The sequence below is a fragment of the Piliocolobus tephrosceles genome, chromosome 14, assembly GCF_002776525.5.
Source record: "Piliocolobus tephrosceles isolate RC106 chromosome 14, ASM277652v3, whole genome shotgun sequence".
Lineage (NCBI taxonomy): Eukaryota > Metazoa > Chordata > Mammalia > Primates > Cercopithecidae > Piliocolobus > Piliocolobus tephrosceles.
The window spans coordinates 77,276,194-77,291,529 of record NC_045447.1 but is presented as its reverse complement, the minus strand read 5'-3'; the positions used below and the strand labels follow the sequence as shown (position 1 = coordinate 77,291,529).

General features: G+C 41.9%; 1 protein-coding gene, 1 pseudogene and 1 gene segment (V, D, J or C); all 3 read left to right on the top strand.

Moving 5' to 3' along the window:
• Positions 1 to 15,336, top strand: part of JAK2 (Janus kinase 2) — a 156,516-nt gene that overhangs the window by 130,808 nt on the left and 10,372 nt on the right. For all 3 annotated transcript variants that reach the window (XM_023213175.2, XM_023213177.1, XM_023213176.1), the window contains one exon: positions 14,260 to 14,377. In XM_023213175.2, coding sequence (XP_023068943.1) covers positions 14,260 to 14,377 — 118 coding nt within the window. The remainder of the gene's footprint in view (positions 1 to 14,259; positions 14,378 to 15,336) is intronic.
• Positions 2,150 to 4,690, top strand: LOC111543301 (annotated as a pseudogene).
• Positions 2,184 to 6,279, top strand: LOC111543303. The segment is given in 1 exon segment: positions 2,184 to 6,279. A coding segment is annotated over 1 exon segment (798 nt).

The following is a 15,336-nucleotide window of genomic DNA, read 5'->3' as shown; positions in this document are numbered from 1 at the left end:
GTGGAAAACAGTATGGCGATTCTTCAAGGATCTAGAACTAGAAATACCATATGACCCAGTCATCCCATTACTGGGTATATACCCAAAGGATTATAAATCATGCTTCTATAAAGACACATGCACACGTATGTTTACTGCAGCACTATTCACAATAGCAAAGACTTGGAATCAACCCAAATGTCCATCAGTGACAGACTGGATTAAGAAAATGTGGCACATATACACCTTGGAATACTATGCAGCCATAAAAAAGGACGAGTTCATGTCCTTTGTGGGGACATGGATGCAGCTGGAAATCATCATTCTCAGCATGATGAGATCACAGGGGAACTCTGTGATCATCCTGATCAAACATCACTGTTATGCTTACAGGACGTAATACACTAATTACAGCCCTCTACTCCCTATGTATACCAATCACGACATAACAAGGGACACTTACATATTACATTAACAGTATTCAACCTTCCTTTACATGAGAAAATACATTAATATTTATACATGTTACACCTATTCTTCTATTATCCTAAATCCTAAAATTATTATGGGCTTTACATGCTGTAGCTGTAGTTTAACCAAACCATTAAACTGTGGATCTAATAATAGAAGCCTGCAACTTCTTATCTACTGAGAAAGTATGCAAGAACTGCTAACTCATGCCCCCATGCCTAACAACATGGCTTGCTTAACTTTTAAAGGATTGGAGTCATTTATTGGTCTTAGGAACCAAAAACATTGGTGCAATTCCAAATAAAAGTAACAAATATGTATTTTTCTACTATTATAATAGCCTTAATCCCCTTAAACACACCAATTAATATTACCTTAGTCAACCCCTGCAAAAAAGATTCATACCCAAATTACATAAAAATAGCCATCACATGTGCCTTCACCATTAGCCTCATCCCAACAACTTTTATATATACAGACGAAGAAGTCATTATCTCAGACTGACATTGAATGACAATCCAAACAAAGTCTCACTAAGCTTTAGACTACTTCTCCATAGTATTTATCCCAGTAGCACTGTTTGTTACCTGATCTATTGTAGAATTCTCAATATGATATATAAACTCAGACCCTAACATTAATCAGTTTTTCAGATATTTTCCTCATTACAGTATTCTGGTTACCGCCAACAATTTCTTTCAACTCTTTTATTGGATGAGAAGGTGTAGGAATCATGTCTTTCTTATTAACTGGCTGACTATAGGGCCGAGCAGATGCTAATACAGCAGCCCTCCAAGCAGTCCTGCACAATCGCATGGGTGATACTGGCTTTATTTAGCTATAGTATGATTCCTCTTTTCCCCCCACACATGAGAGATTCAACAAGCATTCATTCTAAACCCTACCTCTAATCTACCCTTCCATTAATTCGCCTTCTTTTAGCAGAAGCAGGAAAGGCAGCTAAATTCGGCCTCCATCCCTGACTTCCATCCGCCATAGAAGGCCCAGCCCCAGTCTCAACCCTGCTCCACTCCAGCACTATAGTTGTAGCAGGAGTTTTCGTACTCATCCGCTTCTACCCTTTAATAGAAAATAACCTCTGAACCCAGACCTTTACATTATCTCTAGGGGCTATTACCACCTTATTTACAGCAATCTGCGCTCTAACACAAAGTGATATTTAAAAAGTCATAGCATTCTCCACTTCAAGCCAGCTGGGCCTTACGATAGTCACAACGGGCATTAATCAGTCACACCTAGCATTCCTTCACATCTGCACCCATGCCTTTTTTAAAGCTATATTATTTATATGCTCAGGCTCCATCATCCATAATCTCAATGATGAACAAGATATTCGAAAAATAGGACTATTCAAGACTTCACCCTTCACTTCCTCTTCCGTTATTATTGGTAGCCTTGTATTTACAGGTATGCCTTTCCTCACAGGCTTTTAAAGACCTTATTATCGAAACCGCAAATACTGTCATATACCAACCAACGCCTGAGCCCCTTCTATTACTCTCATTGCCACCTCCTTAACAGCTGACTATAGTACCCGTGTTATTTTCTTTGCTCCGAGGACTGGCCACGCAGGGGTGGGAAGGGCCCGGGCCACGCGCGACGCTTGGGGGCCTTGCTGCCAAGCCCCTTTTTCCGGGGGTAGGGGCAGACGCTTCATGCCGCCCTGCCCAGCAGGGTTTCCAGGTCTGAGGTGCCCACCCTGGCCCCAAGAGAATGAACCAGCTGCAGAGGATGGCGTCCGTGGACACGGACAAGGAGCTCAGTAACCTCCAGGACTTCAGCATGATGTTCCCGCTGCCTGTCGCCAACGGGAAGGGCCAGCCCACCTCCCTGGCCGGGTCGCAATTCAGAGGTTCAGGTCTTGAGGACCGGCCCAGCTCAGGCTCCTGGAGCAGCGGCGACCAGAACAGCTCCTCCTTTGACCCCAGCTGGACCTTCAGCGAAGGCGCTCACCTTGCTGAGTCGCATAGCAGCCTCTCTTCATCCACATTCCTGAGACTGTGACTTGGAGGCAAGAGCAGCGAGCTGGACGCCTATGCCTCCTTTGGGAGAGACGCAGGCGTGGGCGGCCTGACTCAGGCTGGCTTCCTGCCAGACGAGCTGGCCTTCAGCACCCCCGGACCCCTGTTCCCTTCGGGCATGAAGGCGACCTCCCAGTACTACCCCTCCTACGCCGGCAGCTCCGGCGGAGAGAGGCGGACGGCGGCCTGGACACGCAGTCCACAAAGGTCCAGAAGGTCCCGCCTGTCTTCCATCCTCGGCATACCTGCCCAGCTCAGGTGAGGACTACGGTAGGGATGCTGCCGCCTACCTGTTCGCCAAGACCCCCAGCAGGGCCTATCCCGCCCCCTTCTACATGGCAGATGGCAGCCTGCACCCCTCAGCCCCTCAGCTGAGGTCTGGAGTTCCCTGGGCCAGGCGGGCTTTGGCCCCATGCTGGGCGGGGGCTCATCCCCCCCGCCTCTCCTGCCTGGCAGCGGCCCTGTGGGCAGTGGCAGAGGCAGCAGCACGTTTGGTGGCCTGCACCAGCATGAGCGCATGGGCTACCAGCTGCACAGAGCAGAGGTGAAAGGCGGGCTCCCGGCTGCATCCACCTTCTCCTTGGCCCCCTGGAGCCGCGTACGGCAGTGTCTCTAGCCACAGGCCGCCTGTCAGCGGGGCCGACAGCCTCCTGGGCTCGCGAGGGACCACAACCAGCAGCTCCGGGGACGCCCTCAGGCAGGCATGTCCTCAATCTACTCCCAGGATCACTCAAGCAGTAACTTCTCGTCCAGCTCCTCCACTGCTGTGGGATCCCCCCAGGGCCTGGGAGGGACGTCACGCTGGCCTGGAGCAGGAGTCCCCGGTGCCTTATCACCCAGCTAGGACAGGGGTCTCTATGGCCTGCAGAGTAAGATAGAAGACCACCTGAACAAGGCCATCCACGTGCTCTGCAGCCACACCGTGGGCACGGCCTGCAACGGGCACACGCTGCTGCCCGGCGACAGGGTGCTGGCCTTGGGCTTCGCCGGCCCCATGCTGCTGGTGGGGGCAGCACGCAGGCCTGGTTGGAGGCTGACACCCTGAGGATGGCCCTGTGGGCAGCGCCAGCCTCATGCATATCCACGTGGCTCTCTCCAGCTAGCCAGGCGCCCTCCCCGACCTCTCTTGGCCTCCCGACTCCTACAGTGGGCTAGGGCAAGCAGGCCACTGGTGAAATCAAGCCAGAGGAGGAGGATGAGGAGAACACGGCGGAGGCTGACCACTCAAGAGGAGAAGAAGGAGCTGAAGGACCATCAGGTCCAGACCAGCCCAGAGGAGGACGAGGACAAAGATGACCTTCTCCCCCCAGAGCAGAAGGCCAAGCAGGAGAAGGAGTGCCAGGTGGCCAATAACGCCAGGGAGTGACTGTGAGTCCCCTAAGAGGCCTTTTAAGGAGCTGGGGCACATGTGGCAACTGCACTCAACAGCGAAAAGCCCCAGACCAAACTGCTTATCCTGCACCAGGCCGTCTCGGTCATGCTGAACTTGGAGCAGCAAGTGCGAGAGCGGAACGTGAATCCCAAAACAGCCTGTTTGAAACGGTGAGGTGTCGGCCGTGTTCGGAGACCCCCAGATGGTGCTTTCAGCTGCGCACCTGGGCCTGAGCGAAGCCCACAACCCCGCCGGGCACATGTGAAAGGTACGCCTCTGTGGTTCAAGCCACTGGCCCTCAGCCCTGTGGGCTGGGCCCAGAACGCCCACTGGAGGCCCTGGGCTTCATCCACATCCACACCTCACACAACTGTTCTCAGCATTGAGCCAACACCGTCCTGATTAGGCTCGGAGTGATTGGGGCAAGAAGGTGACTCTGGATCCAGGAGCTCCCTGGGACCCTGGCTCACCTCTCACTGGCCTCACTCCCCCTGCCCCCAAATCTCAGCCACCGTGTCACCCTGTGACCTGCCCCATGGATCCTGAATCTGCGTCTTGGCCCTGTTGTCTGGGCTGACAGGAGCATTTCTTTTCTTTTTTTTTGTTTTTCAGTAAACAAAACCTGAAAGCAAGTAACAGAACATACACTTTGTCAGAAAAGAAAAAAAATGCCTTAACTATAAAATGTGGAGACATCATATCGCTTGAGGTCGAGATGCTGTGAAAACTTGGCTTATTCTTCAAAAGCCAGCAGCAAATCGTGCCTAGGCATAATTTAAAGAAAATGAAAAGAACATTAGTTATCAAAAAAAAAAAAAAAAAAAAACTGGACTGACCTGGGCCAGGTGGGACCAGACTGGCCTAGAGGACTTCAGAGGGCAACTCCCCTGGTAGGCCAGTCTCAGCTGACCTTGACTGTCCTGCTTCCAGACAGGGCCCATCTGTCTTCCCCTTGATCCCCTGCTGCAAAGACATTACCTCCGATGCCACCTCTATGACCCCGGGCTGCCTGGCCACAGGGTACTTCCTGAAGCTGGTGACTGTGACCTGGGACACAGGCTACCTCAACAGGAGTGCTGTGACCTTCCCAGACACCACCCTCACACCCTCTGGCCACTACGCCACCACCAGCCATCTGACCACAAGCAAATGTTCACCTGCAGCGTGGTACACACTCTGTGGTCTGCAGGCCAGGTCAGTACCTTCAGTGTCTACTCTAGGGACTTCACCCTGCCCACCATGAAGATCTTACAGTCCTCCTGTGATGGCAGTGGACACTTCCCCCCGACCATCCAGTTCCTGTGCCTCATTTTTGAGTACACCCCAGGTGCCATCACCTGGCTGCAGGATGGGCAGGTCGCGGATGTGAACTGCTCTGTCACCTCTCCCATGCTGAAGGGGGAGCTGGCCTCCACACAAAGCAAGCTCACCCTCACCCAGAAGCGTTGGCTGCCTGACCACACCTACACCTGCCAGGTCACCTATCAAGGTAATGCCTTTGAGGACAGTGCCAAGAAGCGTGCAGATTTCAACCCGCAAGGGGTGAGTGCCTACCTGAGCTGGCCCGGTTGCTTCTACCTGTTCATCCGCAAGTTGCCCACAATCACCTGTCTGGTGGTGGACCTGGCACCTAGCAAGGGGACTGTGAAGCTGACCTGGTCCCGGGCCAGTGGGAAGTCTGTGGCCCAGGTCCTCCTAAGGCAAGAGAAGCAGTGCAGTGGCACGTTCATCATCACGTCCACTCTGCTGGTGGGTACCAGAGACTGGATCGAGGGGGAGACCTACCAGTGCAGGGTGACCCACCTCCACCTGCCCAGGGCCCTTGTGCAGTCCATGACCAAGATCAGCCACCCTTGTGCTCCCCCCGAGGTCTACGTGTTTGCAATGCTAGAAGAGCCGAGGAACCTAGACAAGTGCACCCTCACCTGCCTGATCCAGAACTTCTAGCCTAAGGACATCTTGGTGCAGTAGCTGCACAACGAGGTGCAGCTCCTAGATGCCTGGCACAGCATGACGCAGCCCCGCAAAACCAAGGGCTCTGGCTTCTTAGTCTTCAGCTGCCTGGAGGTGACCAGGGCTGAATGGGAACAGAAAAATGAGTTCATCTGCCCCGTGGTCCATGAGATGGCGACTGGCTCACAGACTATCAAGAAGCTAGTGGCTACAAATCCCATTAAATGTCCTCCTGCCTTCCTCCCCACTAGGGCTCTGTCCAGCTGTGTGGTGGGAAGGGCTGGCCAGACCTTCTGTCCACTGTTGCAATGACCCCAGGAGGCCACCCCCAATAAACAGTGCGTGCTCAGAAACAAACAAACAAACAAACATAAAAACCCTAGAAGAAAACCTAGGCAATACCATTCAGGACATCGGCATGGACAAATACTTCATGACTAAAACACCAAAGGCAATGGCAACAAAAGCCAAAATAGACAGATGGGATCTAATTAAACTAAAGAGCTTCTACATAGTAAAGGAAACTATGATCAGAGTGAACAGGCTACCTACAGAATGGGAGAAAATTTTTGCCATCTATCCATCTGACAAAGGGCTGATACCCAGAATCTACAAAGAACTTAAACAAATTTACAAGAAAAAAACAACCCCATCAAAAAATGGGTGAAGGATATGAACAGACACTTCTCAAAAGAAGACATTTATGTGACCAACAAACATGAAAAAAAGCTCATCATCACTGGTCATCAGAGAAATGCAAATCAAAACCACAATGAGATACCATCTCATGCCAGTTAGAATGGTGATCATTAAACAGTCAGGAAACAACAGATGCTTGAGAGGATGTGGAAAAATAGGAATGCTTTTACATTGTTGATGGGAGTGTAAATTAGTTCAACCATTGTGGAAGATAGCGTGGCAATTCCTCAAGGATCAAGAGTTAGAAATACCATTTGACCCAGCAATTCCATTACTGGGTATATATCCAAAGGATTATAAATCATTCTACTATAAAGACACATGCATGTGTATGTTTATTGTGGCACTACTCACAATAGCAAAGGCTTGGAACCAACCCAAATGCCCATCAGTGATAGACTGGATAAAGAAAATTGTGGCACATATACACCATAGAATACTATACAGCTATAAAAAAGGATGAGTTCATGTCCTTTGCAGGGACATGGATGACACTGGAAACCATCATTCTCAGCAAACTAACACAGGAACAGAAAACCATACACCTCTTGTTCTCACTCATAAGTGGGAGTTGAACAATGAGAACACATGAACACAGGGAAGGGAATATCACACACCAAGGCCTGTCCAGGGGTGCGGGTCTAGGGAAGGGATAGCATTAAGAGAAATACCTAATGTAGTTGATGGGTTGATGGGTGCAGCAAACCACCATGGCATGTGTATACCTATGTTAACAAACCTGCACATTCTGCACATGTTTCCCAGAACTTAAAGTATAATAATTTTTTTTTTTTAAAAAAAAACACTGAACATGTATTGTAGGCTTACATTGGGCTCAATGTATTTTATGGATAATCTCATTTAATCCTCATAACAACCCTTGGAGAACATGTATGATTATTATCTCTATTTTAAGCATGGAGAACTGAATAGCTTACCCAAGGTGGCATGACTAGTAAATCATTGGACCGGGATTCAAACCAAAAAGTCTGATCCCAGAGTTCATGCTTGTAAGCCTTCCTAACCATGATAATGCTTTAATCTGGCATTAATTGTTCTCTAATTTGTGTAGGTTTGAGATTTTTCATAATATTAAAAATACTTCTTGAGGAATGTCCTCATAATCATTAGAACTGCCTTCATCTAATTATTTTTAGGGTATGAGTGAAACTAAAAAGTAAGACTCATCTAAAAATAATCATCTGTTTTGGCCATATCTCCAGTGATACATGAATTTAATTCTTTTTATTGTTTTCAGAATGAAGAATTAAAGAGGTTAAAATTAGCTGGCAATCAAGAAATATTTGTATATGAAGATCCAGAGATTTGGGTATACTTAATGAATACAAGCTATATAAATATTAAGACTCTACTGTGCTCCAAATACTACACAGGAAGCTAGGAATATGAAGATAGGATTAGCATCAGAAAAGAAGGACTATCCCTTAGTTGGAAGGCTGAACTAAAAGGAAAAGTTTGATGTGATAGGCAAATTCAACTGACAGGTCCACTACCCATAGCCCCTTCCCTTTAAGAGCTCATAATTAGGAAAAATCAAATGTATAATCAAATCATTGCAATGTAGTGTGTAAGTACAATAATTAAGGTAATGGGAAAACATAACAGTACAAGTAATTCAGCTGAAGGTTTATGTAAGATAACTAAGATGACATTTCAACTATTGGTTGAGTTGGCCTCTCCCTCATGAATGGGATTAAGGCCCTTATAAGAGGCTTCATGCAGCATTTGACCCCTCTTGCCCTCCACTTTCGTCCATGTGAGGAAACGGTGTTCCTCTCCTCTGAAAGATGCGGCAACAAAGCTCCCCTTGGAAGCAGAGAGCAGCCCTCACCATACACCTGAACCTGCCAGCACCTTTATCATGGACTCCCAACCTCCAGAAGTGTGAGAAATAAATTTGTTTATAAATTATCCATTGTCAGGTACTCTGTTATAGCAGTGTACATGGACTACCACAAACCCAGTACACGACGTTAATGAGTTCAGACGTTCTTTAGTAGACAGTGTATAAGGTGGGAAATTAGAGGCTTTATCCAGGGGAATAACATGGTGAGATTCACAGTTTAGAAAGATAGCTCTATTTTTATTATAGAACAGCAGTTCTGAAAGTGTGGGGACCTCTGGGACTCCCTTTTAGGATGTCTGTGAAGTAAAAAGTATTTTCATAATAATGGATGTTATTTGCTCTTTTCACTCATTTTTTCATAAGCATAGTCTTCCAGGGGCAACAAGATATGTTTTCTATTTAACCAAACAGTAAAGAAACTTGCAAAAATATAAAACAATGTGACTCTTATCAAAGTTTATTTTGGAAATAGTTATTTTTCATAAGTAATGTATTTTTCATAAAATACATTACTTATGTTAACAGGTAATGGTTTTTAGATAAATTAATAAACACCTATATTTTATTAGCTTTAATATTTAATATGGTAAATACTGGTAGATATAACTCACAGAAACAAAAGTTTTTTGGCAACCTCAGTAATTTTTAAGAGTGTACAGAGAAGCCTGAGATCAAAAGCTTTGAGAACTACTGACATGGGACATTGTATTAAGGAGAGGCTACTAGTAGAGAAATAGCTAATTAGACAGATTTTACAAGGATCTAGGTCATTGGTTTTCAAACCTTTTAAGTATATATACTCACTAAAAGAATTCTGAAAAACCACATCCTCATACATTTTTAAATTGATAGCTAATTTTTTTGTAAGTTTAAGTAGTCATAATGTATTTTAAATATTGACATTTAAATAGCAGCTATGTCAGTCTTTTAAATGTGTCCAACTGAATCTAAATGGTGCTCGCAGTGAGCCGAGACCTCGCCACTACACTCCGGCCTGGGCAATAGAGCAAGACTCCATCTCAAAATAAATAGTGCAGCAATTTGATACCCACTTATCACCAACTTAAAAATATATATGAACAGACTTTTTTCTTTTCTTTTTTTTTTTTTACAAACTTTGTATCATTCCTTTTTCTCTTTAAAATTGTATTTCCATTTCCCTTCTCATTCCAAATTTTGCATAATGTGTTACATTTTGTATTTGGATAATCTTATGATCACCTATTTTCTTTGTAACCAAAATAGGTATATAAGTGGAAATTAATTAAAAATTTTCCTGTGACCAACAAACTTGTAACTATTCACATTTTTCTTCTGGGTTATCATTGAAGTTACTAGGATACAGTTTTCCAAAGCAATGTAAATAACAAATTTGGACAATTGCTTTAAAAATTTTATTGGTGAATGGAGCAATCCTTCCCCTCCAATTGGATTGTATATCCTTGGGTGAATATTATTTATTTCTATAATGGGATAAGATTAAGCATAAATTCTGTATTCATTTTGCACTTTACAGATGTCAACACTGAGAAAACTTGTTTGTGTAAATGAGTGGACATGAATGGAAGGAGTTTTGTTATAACAATATCATTCATTTCTATGATTCCTTCTGAGATATGTAGGAAAAAAGTACAGTAATATACCATTAAAATTATCTGTTATTTGGCAGTTTCATTCAGTCAGATCTATTATTTTTCAATTTTATTAAAAGAGAATTAAAACCACTTCACTTTCAAAAATGAGTTTACTAACCAGTCATCAGGTTCATCTGTTTTCTCAATTTCTGAAAAGTGTACCAAAAAGTTTTTAAAATTAATTCCAACTATCTGTTACACTTTCACATGGAGGTACCTTGTTTAAACTAATACATTCAGAAAAGTTTGGAAAAATAGAATATTATTAATACATTATTATTAATAACATTTGATCATGTTTTAAATATATGATTTAAACATAGCAAACCTCTGAGCTACCTCAAAGGTTGAGTAGATTTTGTGAAGAATGTCCTTCATACAACCCATTTGGTAATGCCAGGCATCAAATAAATGACAATTTCTGACAGGAAAACTCGGACTGCATTTTTCAAGTCACTGAATATATTAATAATATGTGATTTAAAACCTGAGAAACAAATGACAGAACAAATGCATGGAGGTATGTTTATTATGAACCCAATGAAGCATATCCAGAGCTCCTTCCTTCCAAGGTTCCTTTCTTATTTTACATAAAAAATTATGTACTTTCATGTATAATTTTGTATTATTTGTCATAATGAAAGCCTAAAAAAAAAAAAGACTTCAAATTATATAAGCTTTGGGACCTGTATCTCTGCCTATACATGTGAAAAAATCATGAGGGCAGTCAGGATAAGCTTAAGATGATACATATCTGGCATAATTAATTTCATATTATGAAAAGATAATTTCTCATTACTTAATTTGTAATAAGTAATACAGAGTAAAAATGACTAAGATTATAACTTATGAAGTACGATATGTGGTAAAAGACATGGTTATTCCTTCAGTAAATGTGTTAGGGGAAGGTATGAAGTGAATACTGATGTATGACTTTGGGGAATAATTAGAAACAACTTATATGAAAATCAGAAATAACTTATTTTTCATCATGATCAAAATTTTCCTATGTATTTAATGAAAACAATATATACTGCTAAAATAAAATCAGGCAATTAGCATATAGTTTTTATATTTGCAAGTAGAATAAATATTTTATATAGTGCAATGAAGTTCATTAAATTTTGTGTAAATATTTTGGAATATGAGTTGATAGGTTTTAGCTAACTTATTGAATAATAAACACTGTCTTAGTCCTTTTATGCTGCTATAACAGAATACCCGACAATGGATAATTTATAAAGAACAGAAATTTATTTCTCACACTTCTAGAGGTTAGGAGTCCATGAAAAAGGTGCTGGCAGGTTCAGGCGTCTGGTGAGAGAGCTGCTCTCTGCTTTCCAAGATTGACCCTTGCTGCTGCATCCTTCAGGGAGGAGGAACGCCACGTCCTCACATGGACAAAAGTGGAAGGGCAAGAGGGGCCAAATGCTGCATGAAGCCTCTCATAAGGGCCTTCATCCTATTCATGAGGGAGAAGCCCCTCATGGCCTAATCATCTCTTAAAGGCCCCACCTGTTAATACCATCACATTGACAACACCCGAATTTTGGAGGAGACACATAGCAAACACTAAATCTGAAGTCTGAAAGAACTCACATAATTTTTATTCACAGGATTTGGCCCATCATATCATTTTTTAAAAAACTCAATTTCATTTAAAAGAAACTTTGTTATCTATATTGTTTTTCTTGTTCAAAAATGCTCTTTTGTTTTAAGCTAACAATATGTTATGGCATGTCCTAGGGGTTGATGCTAATAACTAGGGGAAAACAGTGCCTCTGCTTAAATGTTTTAAAAAATTGGTGAAACAGGATTTTGGACTCCTAGAGGATCCTTATACTCTTTTTACTATAGAAGTACCCATCGGATGATCTTTGTACATTATTCTTCACCTTGTTCGATGACCTCTGTACTAGTCATGAGATAAGGATGTGACCTAAACTATAACAATGGGTTAGGAGACTGATTTGAGATATTTCTAAGCTATACTCTAAAGGGACTTGGTGGGTCATGAGACACTGGAGTGAAAGATGAGTCAAAAATAATTAAGATTTTCAGCTTGAGCAGTTAAATAGATTGTGATGCTATTTACTGCATAAGAAACATAAAGTAATCAGCAAGTTTTGGAAAGAGGTCGGAATTCTGTTTGCCTATAGATCTTTAATGTGGAAATGTTCTAAAAGTCTGGAGCACTAAAGAAAATTCAAAGATATGGTTATAAATTTGGGAGGCTTTAGTATATAGGTGGATGATACTATCTAAGGGAAAGCTTTTAACCAAGAGAGGAATAAATCTGATGATGAGACCTTGGGAAACCTTCAATTTAGAAGAGGCAGAAAAGAATTAGTAGTGTTGGAAAAGTATAATTGAAAACAAAATCTCCCAACCCAGAAAACTTTTCCACAAAGATAGAAGAGAAGGAAAACAATTTTATGATCAAGTAAGCATTAGAGCAGGATGTGATGTGTATCACAAGTAGTCCCCTAAGAGACTGCAAAGACAGAAGGAAATCTTACCCTTTTATATAGCCAACCTGATATAACCCCTTTCATTGAAGTTCTTAGGATAAACATTAACTAGTCCTAGTAAGACTTGACAGCACTATTTGTCGCATATGTAGTTTATTCTAAATTCACTTGGAAATTGGAGTGACTTTGCTAATTGGCTTTATACAAAGGTAAAAAAACACTTTTCATATCTTCATGACAGGAGATAGTTTTGCAGCTTGGAAGGAGGCTCCTGCTGAAGTGAGGCTTCTACGCTCCCACAGAAACTGGGATTAAGGGCGCTATCTTCCTTGATGACTGTATTCCCAAGAGATGGTTACAGGTTCTTGAGAAAGACATTCATGGGTCATAAAGCTGGCAAGAGGCTTTGAAGCAAGAGATTTTTAAAAGATTTACATACATTTCAAAAAGACAAAGAATTTACAAGTTTTCTGAATGCTCTAAGAACAAAGAAGGAAGAGTCTTTCTTCTTATTTTCAACAGGGGGAATTAATTTTGTTTCTTTTTAAATTTGTATTTACCCTTACGTAAGTGAAAAAAACAGCTGTGGAAATGTGCGGGAAATTACAATGAGTGCTATATGAAAACCAGAGGAAAAGCATATTTTACAAGGAGTGAGGGAATAGTGCTGTCTTCAAGAACATTACTTTCCCCTTGTGGGATAAAACTAACATACATTTGATACTAACATAACTAGATATGTAAAACTTGTAAAGACTAAATATAAAAAGAATATAGCATTAGGGTGTTTAATTATGTAGTGTGGACTGCCAGTACTATAGGAAATCAATGGCCTGAGGGCAATAAGACCTGGAGTAGGCAAGGAAGGATTTGTGGAAATAAGGAAACTTAAATGGTATTTTGAAGGAGAGATTAAATCTATGTAATTCACATTTTTAATCTCATCAGTCCAAAACACATCTCTGTAGCTGTCTCTATAATAAAGATAAACTTAGCAATGGAACCATGATACTCCCAGTCCACTGGGCCAAAACTTTCCCTTGGATAGTGTTAATGCTTGAGTGAACAATGGCACCATTTCTGTGACTTTTCACTTTCTGTATTCCTTCTCATAGTCACCCGCTCTTCTGATTAACAGGTTCTTTCTTTTACAGCTTTAAGTCTTGCCTTGGAACCATTTTTTTTTTTTCTGCAGGATACTTATATGGATTCATTTAAAGCTTAACTTGCAAAGAGCAGCTTATTGTCACTTCTTAGAAGATACTCTGCAGTTAACCTTGGTGCTGTCTATAGAGACAAAAATAAATTTCCTTGGATTTTAGTTATCTTTCTCTGTCAGAGGTTCCCAAGACCACCCCCAGGTTGACAATTTGCTAGGAAGACTCACAGGACTCAACATATATCCATATTCATGGTTATGATTCCTTATAGGGAAGTAACACAAAGCAAAATTAGGCACACTCTGCCTGGCACATACTAAATTTACAGACTCCCAGAAGAAAAGTAGATATTAGTATAAACCATATTATTTGCACAAATAATCTAGGCATAGTGAGTCACTCTTATTCAGGGAATTGTGGAATCCCTCCTGAAATCTAAGCTCACAGGTGCCAGGCAAAAAAGGCCCTTTTAATCATAGAAGCCTCAGGCCTGCTGTGATAACTCTTTTCTCTACACTTTTTAAAAATTTATTTATACAATGATTTTCAGGTAAAATCAAGAGTCCACATATCAAGTTAACTGTCTTTTAAATGTTCTCCATGTATTACAGGTATGCTCCAGAATCACTGACAGAGAGCAAGTTTTCTGTGGCCTCAGATGTTTGGAGCTTTGGAGTGGTTCTGTATGAACTTTTCACATACATTGAGAAGAGTAAAAGTCCACCAGCGGTCAGTGTGCTTTTTATTCACTTTCAGTTTTTTGTTTGTTCGTTTGATTTTTATAAATTATGGGGTACAATTACAATTTTGCTACATGCATACATTGCATAGTGGTGAAGTCAGAGCTTTTAGGGTATCCACCATCTTAATATCATACATTGTACCCTTAAATAATTTCTCAGCATCTACCCCACCAATGGCTTACCCTTCCAAGTCTCCATTGTCTGTCATTCCACATTCTATGTCCATGTGTATACATTATATAGCTCCCACTTATAAGTGAGAATATGTGGTATTTGTCTTTCTATGGCTGATTTGTTTCACTTAAGATAATTACCTCCATCCATGTTGCTACAAAAGACATTAATTTCATTTGTTTTTATGGCTGAGTAGTATTCCATTGGGTATGTATACCACATCTTCTTTATCCAGTCATCCACGGATGGACACTTAGGTTGATTCCATGTCTTTGCTTTTGTGAAGAATGCTGCAATAAACATACAGGTGGCGGTATCTTTTTGATACAGTGATTTCTTTTCCTTTAGGTAGATACCCCATAGTGGAAACGCTGGATCGAATGGTAGTTCTATTTTTAGGTCTCTGAGAAATCTTTATAATGTTTTCCATAGAGGTTATACAAATGTACATTCCCAGCAACAGTGTGTAAGAGTTCCCTTTTCTCCGCACCCTTGCCAACATCTGTTATTTTCTCTCTCTCTCTCTCTTTTTTTTTTCTTCCCATTCTGACTGGAGTAAGACATATCTCACTGTGGTAATTTTTTTCTCTCTTTTTTTTTGTCATTCTGACTGGAATAAGGCATATCTCATTGTAATTTTAATTTGCATTTCTCTGGTGATTAGTGATTAGCATTTTTTCATATGCCTCTTGTCCTTTTGGGTGTCTTCTTTTGAAAAATGTCTACTGATCTCCTTTGTCCAGTTTTTAACCTGATGATTAGGGGGTTTTG